Here is a 10,156-nt window from a genome sequence, read left to right as displayed (position 1 = left end):
TGGTAAAGGGGTTAAGGGTTACCAGGAGAATGGGGTTGAGAGAGAAAAAAAAATCAGTCATGACTAAATGGCAGAGTAGACTCAATGGGCCAAATGGCTCAATTCTGCTCCTATATCTTATGGTCAAGCTTTTAAATTGGTTAAAACCAAGAAATTCAAATCCTAAATATATTTTCTCAAGGCAGCAATTAGTTAATAACATGGCAGAAAAGAGTGGATTATTTTCAGTGAGGCACCACGTAGATCACAATTTGAATGTCAAGTATGGTCAAACTGTGATCAATTCAAAATTCTGGAGAGTTAAGAACTAACAAGGCATGTGACATGTTCCCCATTTTGTCACAGTACAGCTTTGGAAAATAAACACACATGTAAGGAGATGCAAATTAACTCAGAGCTTGTTGTTTTCCAGTCAAGTTTGTGTAATTGGTATAAAAGCTTGCACTGTTTATTAATGGATTTTCAAGTGTGTATGTACAAGAAACTGCATCACAAACTACAAACATCTCACACAAGATCACCACACACAAGAAAAGCAGCCCAGGCTTAAATACCTTCTCGGTTACAGACACTGCTGGTCCAAACACCAAACACATAATATGTGGAAAGAAGTGATGGAGGAGCAAAAGAAAAATACTGCCATGTCTTACAGAGACTCTGACCAAGTATCGTGCGAGCTTCCTTTTAAATATAAAAAAACTAATTATTCCACTTTTTTTTTTAATAATTTCTGATAGAAAGATTATCACATGGTTAGAATCTTAACCAATATAGTAACCTGGAGTGGAAGGATACTACAACTGCACTGTAACAGGACCGTGCTTAGTCAATTCACTGTGGCCAGGAGCAGGCTTCCTCTGCAGAGAACAAGGCCATGCTGCAACAAATTTACAATTCTTTTACACTCCTTCTGGAAACTCATGATACAGAGAGGCCCACAAGTATGTGGTTTTGATTAGCATACACCCCATTTATTCCCAAGATGAAGAATTAAATTTTTTTTTAGGGATTTTCTTTTTCTCATTGAGAAAATATTCAAACAGCTCGAGTCACCCGTGTCAGCCACTGCAGGGACAAACCTTTAAGGTCATGAGTCATGTTTTGCAAGCACCAGAAATCACCTTCTCAAAAATGCATGCCTCATGTAATTGTAAAGGAAAACACATCCTTTAATACAAAATCAGATTGGCTGCTCTCACAGAGGAACTCCTTCCTCTGGCAGTAGACAGACAACTCTGGCTGCTGGACTTGGATTGTTCTTCTGTTCTAAACTACAGCCACCCCTCTAACAACTGCAGCCAGCTGGGGTTGCTAATCATGAACACCTAGATTTCTTGTACTGTCTCACCAGTGTAAACCAACAGAAGTGATGAGATGCTGCTAAATAGAAATAATGGATCATCACTACCCCAAATTCACTGCCCCAAAGATTAAAAGAAAATGAACGGGAGAAATGCCTGCCAATCTTTTGTTTCAGAACAGTGTGGAACACCAAAAGTGAAGGAGGTGGAAGCCATGCTTTTTAACTTGATGGGCAAGTTAAAATAACAGTTTGTAGTCAGGTCCAAGAGAAATCTAACTCGTTTTTTGCAGGTTGTCACCATTTTACTGGGATATTCTGACAATTCAACTGATCAACAATGGAAACGCTGTTGGGATGGTGGGTACTTCCATTCACTGCGATCCACACCGCAGCAGTGTTCACGTTCTGTGGAACCTATCCATCACCTGCAAACATTGGCTTTATTAAAATACCAAACTAAACATCTATACAGTGGCTTTAAAATACAGTTACTACCCAACTTTGAGACCTTAGGACTTTTCTTTTCTCTTTAATTTGGACACCTTCTTGACGGTGCCGTTTTTGTTGAGGAGTTTTAGAACTCGATCCTTATGATCCAGAACCTTCATCATGGTATCTTTGGCCTCAGTGATCTGGTCTATAACCAGTTTGCAGCGCTGCATGTTGCCCTGCGAACAGAACAACACAGAACAGTGTTACAATAAGTGAGAAATTAGTTGTTTCACCGACACCAAAAGGCTCACAGCTGACTCGGGACTCGCCAAACCAGCCTGCTCTCACTCATTGGCTGCTTTGTGCGCTGTGCTTCTGTAGGGTCCTAATGCTAGTCGGGTTAATGTTCCCACGTTGATTGGTCAGGGGGAAACAGTTTTATTTGAATAGTCCAATCGGGAAGAGGCTCCGGTACCGTGACACTGCGGCACACATGGTCTGCTCTGTGGGCTCCACAAAGGTCCTAGTGCCCCGCTCTCTCATTAATTTTAGATCATTCACTTGTTTGTTTCTTCTGACTCAAGTGCTTCAAAACAAAAAAAGAATAAGGGAGAGAGAGGTTGTCAGAAAGTTGGAAATGGTCGGTGGAGGAGGCAGCTGGGAGAGAAAGCAGCCGAGAAACAGTTGGAATTCTATTGCATAATTAAACTTCAATTTAATCTGTAAAGCTGTACATATTTAAAAATTAAGTTTCTCTTTTAACTAACCATGGTAATTGCCTCATGAATGGGCCTCTGAAGTATTTCAAATTGTCCTTCTGTCCCTCCCCACTAAAATGTTGTGCACTACCATAAATACAGCACTTAAAAACAAAATAACAATAGTAAACCATACTGCCTCAAGCTCCTTCCTCTATTTGATAAGGTCAGAACTGTTCTGATCTTTGACCTAGTCCCCTTAGCCCTCAATTCTCCTATACGTTTTGAGCTTCCATCTCAGCCATGGATATCTTTAACAACTGCATCCACATCCATCTAGGCATAGTGAACTTCAAAGATGTGTCCCACAGGAATCAGTTCTGGGACCTCTGCTTTTTATGATATTTATTAACGACTTAGATGAGGGGGTGCAAGGCTGGGTTAGCAAGTTTGCAGATGACACAAAGATCGGTGGTGTTGTGGATAGTGTGGAGGGCTGTAGAAGCTTGCAGAGGGATATTGATAGGATGCAGAGCTGGGCTGACAAGTGGCAGATGGACTTCAATCCAGAGAAGTGTGAGGTGGTACACTTTGGAAGGACAAACTCCAAGGCGGAGTACAGGGTAAATGGCAGGATTCTGGACAGTGTAAAGGAGCAGAGGGATCTGGGGGTTCATATCCACAGATCACTGAAAGTTGCCTCACAGGTGGATAGGGTAGTTAAGAAAGCTTATGGGATGTTAGCTTTCATAAGTCGGGGGATCAAGTTTAAGAGCCACGAAGTGATGATTCAGCTTTACAAAACTCTGGTTAGGTAGTTCTGGTCACCTCATTATAGGAAGGATGTGGAGGCTTTGGAAAGGGTGCAGAGGAGATTTACCAGGATGCTGCCTGGATTGGAGAGTATGGATTATGGGGAGAGATTAAAGGAGCTAGGGCTGTTCTCTTTGGAGAGAAGGAGGATGAGGGGAGACAGGAGAGGTATACAAGATACTAAGAGGAATAGGTAGAGTGGACAGCCAGCGCCTCTTTCCCAGGGCGCCAATGCTCAAAACAAGAGGACATGGCTTTAAGGTATTGGGTGGGAAGTTCAAGGGAGATATCAGAGGGAGGTTTTTCACCCAGAGAGTGGTTGGTGCATGGAATGCGCTGCCTGGAGTGGTGGTGGAGGCTGATACATTGGACAAGTTCAAGAGATTGTTAGGTACGCATATGGAGGAATTTAAGTTAGAGGGATATGTGGGAGGAAGGGGTTAGATAGTCATAGGTGTGGTCTGAAGGGCAGCACAACATGGTGGGCCGAAGGGCCTGTATTGTGCCGTATTGTTCTATGGTTCAAATGTAAGAAATTCGTCCTCAGCAATATTTTTATCCCAAGATACTGCTACCTAATTTTATAGTATCCTACTGTGAAACATCTTCACAGTATCCCCTCTGATGAGCCTTCTCAAAATTTTAAACCATCTCAATGGGACTCTCATTCTTCTAAATTCTCAACCTGTTCTTCATAAAACAATTCTCAGGAATCAAGTTCCCTGAATATGATATCTCAAGTTCTGCATGGCTGTAGTAAAGTTCATGCCCCATCACTTTGCATCAAAAGTCAACATTTTTCTTCTAGCATGTCTCTTTAATTACTTGCATCCCATCTTTGTGTGTTCCTTCACGCGTTTCTGAACACTATTATGTAATTTAAATAACATTGTTTTCTATTCTTCCCGAAGTACATACATTTCCCCACTACTCGATCTGCTGTATTTTTGCCCATGTCTATATTCAACCTTACTGTTTACTTTTCCACTTCTCTTTGAATCATTAGTATACTTGGACACACTACACTTGGTCCCGCAATTCAAATCATTAGAGTGTAAGTAGTGAGGCCCCAGCTATGATGCCTCAGGCACCAACCAGTACAGCTGGCTAAATCCTCTCTCCTTGCCAATGTGCTGCCCTCAATGACATCTTGTGCCACCTTTTATGTAGCACCTCACTGAATGCCTTTTGATTCGATCCTCAAACATTAACTGTTTCTCCTTCTGCAGATGCTGCCTGACCTGCTGAGCATTTCCATCATTTTTTTTAATTTCAGATTTCCCAATATTTGCTTTTTTAAAACAAAATTCAAAGGATAATCAATGTTTGGCACAATGGCCTGTGGCTCCCAAATTTTTCTCTCTGTAATCCAATGGAACCTTTCCAGAATACACACCATTTACACTATTAGTACACAGAAGATGCAAAAATGATTAATGCACACTTTGATTTTGCCTTTTCTTAAAGCAAAACATTGGAAGCATTATCTGTTGTCAAATTTGGGACCATGGGGCATCCAGTTCACAGTGCAAGACTATCTTATTAAAGTTACAGGCTTTTACCCCAACTGGAATGAATGCACATATACCCATCCACCGACCACAACGTCCTTGCTCCGGGATACATTCTATCCAACTACCTGACACAACCCCCTCAATATTTTTTCATCCTGGTGCCCAAAATGTAATGTTCATTTTGAAGTTGGAGATGGGTCTCCTTTAGTGGTCTGACATATCAGAGAGTCGCACGAGGCTATGGCTGAGGATAGGCGATAAACACCGATAGGCCGGATGGGGTAAAGGCAGCCACTTTCTTTCCCTAAAGGATATCAGTGAACTGGTTTAGTTTTGACAAAAAAATCTGATGTCAAGGTCTTTTTAAAAAAGCTAGCTGTAGCAATTTCCCCTTTCTCCCCCCAAATAATTTTAATTCAGATTCAATACTTGCCATCATGACATTGAAATAGTTGCCACACTCATCCACTACATTCTGTTTTACACATTTCTGGGATGTAAGCAACACCAGCAAGGACAGTAAATCATTGTCTTGGTTTGCTTGGCCACTTCAGAGGGTGGTTAAGAATCAATCACATTGTCACGGGCCAAAGACAGACCAGGCCAAGTAAGGACAGCAGATTTCCTTCCCTAAAGGATGTTAGTGAACCAGTTGGATTTTCAAACAACCATGCAATGCTTTTTTTGTGTGTTTACCACTAGCAATTCTAACTAATTAATTCTAGAATTAATTAACTGCATTTAAATTTTCCAGCTGCCACGACAGGATTTGAACATCTGCCCATGGACCATCAATTCAAACCAATGGATTGCAAGCCAAAGTATTTGATCATTGTGCTAACATAATCTGTTAGCAAGCTGGGATGGAGCCGTGGGCTGCGGCAGTATTATAGAATTCCCTATGTATTCGCTTGGACAGGAAGCAATCACAGTGAAATACAATTCTCATTCACTTCTAGGAGGTCCCAGATGTAGGGTTCCTTGCTGGGGTCCATTATCCTACTTTGGAGATGCTTTACCACAGGGAGATCAACCAATTCATCCCAGATCTGGAGACTTTGTTGTCTACAATTAGTCAGTTCCAATAAAATACATTTGGCTCTCCAGTCAGTTGCAATAACATATTAAAATCTTTCCTCGCCAGCAACTTGCAACATTCTAGTCCTAATTCTCGCTCACCAACTGGAGAGAAACTGGAAAGTGACGTGGCCTTGTACTTAGCTTGTTCCCAGCAATACATAGCTGAGATGCCACCTCCACTGTCTGCTTATACAAGACATTCACCTACCTGGATCAGCTCATTGATTCGATGCATGTCATCATCTGCAGCTGCTTTCTTCTTTGGAATCAGCCCTTCCTGTAATGAAGCCAATCTGTTGTACACGTCATGTTCCAAGCTAGTCTGTAGAGTTCAGTTAAGGTTTTAGGGAAAGAAACAGAAAAGTGTGAAGGACTGAGCTCAAATTTCAAAATTTTCCTAGTAATCTGCAATGAGTAAATACTTGAACATTAATATACCCAGTTAGCAAACAAATGAACAGAATGTGTTTTGGTTTCAATTTCCTGCCTCTCCCCACCCTACTTCCTAAGTGCTGTGGATTCTAGGAAACCTCTGGTATAACTAGAGGCATAATTTTAAGGAGGAAGGTATAAGGGGTTGTCAGAGGTAAGTTTTTATTTCTATTTATTTTTTTTTTTTACAGAGTGATGGGTGCATAGAACGCACTACTGGCAGAGGTTGTGGGGGCAGATATATTAGGGACATTTAAGAGACTCTTAGATAGACACATGAATGATAGAAAAATGGAGAGCTATGTAGGAGGCAAGGGTTAAATAGATCTTAGAGCAGGATAAAATGTTGGCACAACGTTGTGGGCCAAAGGTCCTGTACTGTGCTGTAGTGTTCTATGTTCTATAACTCTTAAATCCATTATTGAGACACAAGCCTTGAAAGTAAATCAACAGATAATTCTGTAGTGCCTTTAATGTGGAAAGAAACATCCCACTGATTTTTCTTCTGTTAAATGGGGACATACACTGACCAGATAACATTCAATTGCATTCACATCTCCTCAGGAAATGAAGGAGCCCATGCCTGCATGACCAAGACCTTGTCAAAATTCAATCAAAGGCTTGAAGTGGCAAGTAGCATTCAACCAACACACGCTAAGCACTTTCCCAAAAAGCCTTTGGTATTTAACAGCATAAAACTGCCATTTTATGAATCACCACCAAGCAGAAACTCAGCTGGACCAGTTATGCAAGGGTCTCCCTTCTCACCATCTAAGCAGGCATGTCAGGAGTGCGACGGAATATTTTTCACATGTCTGAATTAATGCAGCTTCAACATTGCAAAAGTCAAACAGTAATCAGGATGAAGTATCTTGCTCAATCCACCACTCTAAATGTTCACACCTTAACCACTGCGGATGCAGTGAGCACCATCTACAAACTGCACTGCAGTTATTTCAGAGACCACAGTACCTCCCAAAGCCACAGCCTCCATCACCAAGGACAAGCATAGCCAATACATGGGGACACCCCCATTAACAGTCTTCCCTCTCCTTTGCCAAAAATTATCATTTACTTCAGGATCATAGAAAGCAAAGGTACCAGCATCTGTGACCTTCCTCTGTCACCTTTGATCATGACACTAAGATTGAAACTGTCCATTCCATTGCTCTTGAATCACCCTCTGTTTCCAGCCCATGGGCTCGAGGTTACTCCTGCCATTGCTCTGAACCTTTGTCTTTCTCTAGTGTCTCTCTTATCCCATATTGATTGATTTAAGTAAACTTTGTTTGTGAGTATTACATAATGGTTCCTTTTGTGCTACTGCTCTCTTTGCTATCTGGAAATCAGTACAGTACACTTTCCTTTCCAAACTTCCATCATCACTATAAATGACTTGGATGAAGGCACCAAAGTTATGGTTGCTAGATTTCCCAATGAGAAAGGAAGTGGGAAAGTTAGTTGTGAAGAGGGCATGAGGCTGCAAAGGGATAATAGATAGGTTAAGTGAGTGGGCAATGATCTGGCCAGTGGAATATCATGTGAGAAAATGTGAAATTGTCTATTTTTTTTCCTATTAAGACACGAGGTGGACATTCAATCCATTGGTCCCATGACAACTCCCAGCATGGCAATCCCATCAGTTCCATTTCCCTTCTCATCGGTTCCCTGTGGTCCTGCAACTTATTTTTCCCTCCTCTACCCATCAACTCCCAATTGATTCTTGCCCTTAATGTAGGTAAGTGGCAAAATTTATAACAGCTGATTAACCTACCAGCCAACATTGTGATGTGGGTGGACACTGGAGCAAAGGAAGCTGGGGTAGTGGGGTCTAATAGAGAGAAGGGGCAGATAGGAAAGATAGTGGAAACTTTTCCTCATAGCAGTGCTGTCCAAAACTAGAGGGCAAAGGTTTAAGGAGTAGTAAGTTTAGAGGGGATCTGAGGAAGAATTTTCACCCCCCACCCAGAGGGTGGTTGGGATCTGGAACACACTGGCCAAAAAGGTGGTGGAAGCAGAGACTCTCACAACAAATGTCGATGAACATTTGAGTCACCAAGATATAGAAAGCTGGAAAGTGGGGTTAGGATACTTGGTCACAGACGGTGGGCTGAAAGGACTGCTTCTATGCAGTACGACTCTGTGACACTGTAATGTGCAAACTCCACACAGGCAGCATCCAAGGTTAGCATCAAACCCAAGTCGTTGTGAGGCAGCAGCACTAACCGCTGCACCACAGTTCCACCCCCAACAGGTGGCAGGGAAAATAAAGTACATCTAAAGGATGAGAAATTACAAAGCACCAAGATAGAGGGACCTTGGTGTGTTTGTAAAAGTAATCATATTGCAAAGGGGAAATTAATACAAATGTAGACAGGGTGTTATAAAGGGCACTGGTAAGAACACACCTGGAGTACTGTTAAATAACGATCCACACACACAAAATGCTGGACGAACTCAGCAGGCAGCATCTATGGAGGGAAATAAAGAGTCAACGTTTCGGGTCGGAACCCTTCATCAGGACCTTCTGCCCTCTTCCTTTCCAGTGCTGATGAAGGGCCTCGACCCGAAACGTTGACTGTCTATTTCCCTCCATAAATGCTGACTAACCCACTGAGTTCCTCCAGCATTTTATGTATGTTGCTCCAGATTCCAGCATCTGCAGAATCTCGTGTCTCTGTTCAATAATGATACTTTTCACAAAGGATGTTAATACATTGGAAGTCACTCAGAGAAGGTTTACTGGACTAATATCACAAACGGGCGGGTTGTCTTAAGCAGAAAGGTTGGACAGACCAGGCCAATATCTGCTGGAGCGCAAGAGTGAGAGACAACTTGATTGAAACTTACTACATCCTGAGGGGTTTTGACAGGATGAATTGGAGAGGTCATTTCATCTTGTGGGTCACTGTTTAAAAATAAGTATTAGCCAATTATCACAGAGATGAAGTGAAATTTATTTTCTTGGAGGGCAGCAAGTCTTTGGAACTCTCCCTCAAAGGGCAGTAGAATCTGTTTTTGCATATTTTGAAGGCAAAGTAGATAGATTCTTGATGAGCAAGGAGATGAAAGGTTACCAGGTACAGTCAGGAATGTGAGCTGAGGTTCAATGAGATCAGCCATGATCTAATTGAATGGCAATGCTGGTTTAAGGGGCTAAGTGGCCTAATCCTGCTCCCAATCATTTGTTAGTTTAAAATCAATTAAAAACACGTACATGTGACTCCTGCATTATGGGCTGAGGGCAGGAGTTTGGTCCATAGCTCAAAGCCATATAATCTGTGCATGCATCAAGAAATACTAGTTGAAAAAAAATTGCTGATTTACTTTTTTTTGTTCCACATAAGTACAGACAGAGCAAATTTTAGAGTAGTAGGCTACCCTCAACTTTTAGGGTAGTGATTTGTGAATTCTTTAAGAGAAAATTTCTGTTACCTGAGTGACCGTCACACGCCACCACAGATCGAGAACTTATACGCGAACTGCTGCCTCACATTTTATAGATTGGTTTGTGATCTCGACTATAAATGATTTCATGTAATCATCAGTCAGGCATCTAACATCATGAACCAAATAGAATCTGGCTTTTGCTGACACCACTCACTCAGAGATCAGCATGAACAATGCACCAGAGCTACCCAAAAATAATGATGTATAGGGTATCCAGTACCATTATAGCTATGTTCAACTAGCACTCAGTTTCGAATGTACTTCAGCATGACTTCTCCCTTTGGTATCAAGTACACTGGAATACTCAGAATGTGTTTCCAGCATGAAATCAAACTCAGCACCATCCCTACAGTCATAGTGACGTCAGTCTTATTCTGATCACAAGTCACGCCAAAACATCTCAGAGGAGTAAATACCAGGGTGTAGAAATTCAT

General features: G+C 41.7%; 1 protein-coding gene across 1 annotated transcript in view; it reads right to left on the bottom strand.

Annotated features, from left to right (window-relative positions):
• Positions 1-426: 426 nt before the first annotated feature.
• The window catches only part of LOC127571344 (histone deacetylase complex subunit SAP130-like), a 59,663-nt gene continuing 49,933 nt past the window's right edge, over positions 427-10,156 (bottom strand). The window contains 2 exon segments of the mRNA XM_052017633.1: positions 427-1,971; positions 6,049-6,162. Coding sequence (XP_051873593.1) covers positions 1,813-1,971; positions 6,049-6,162 — 273 coding nt within the window. The 3' untranslated portion in view covers positions 427-1,812.

This window comes from Pristis pectinata, chromosome 6, assembly GCF_009764475.1.
Source record: "Pristis pectinata isolate sPriPec2 chromosome 6, sPriPec2.1.pri, whole genome shotgun sequence".
NCBI classification, from domain to species: domain Eukaryota; kingdom Metazoa; phylum Chordata; class Chondrichthyes; order Rhinopristiformes; family Pristidae; genus Pristis; species Pristis pectinata.
This window is presented reverse-complemented; position numbering and strand designations above follow the sequence as displayed.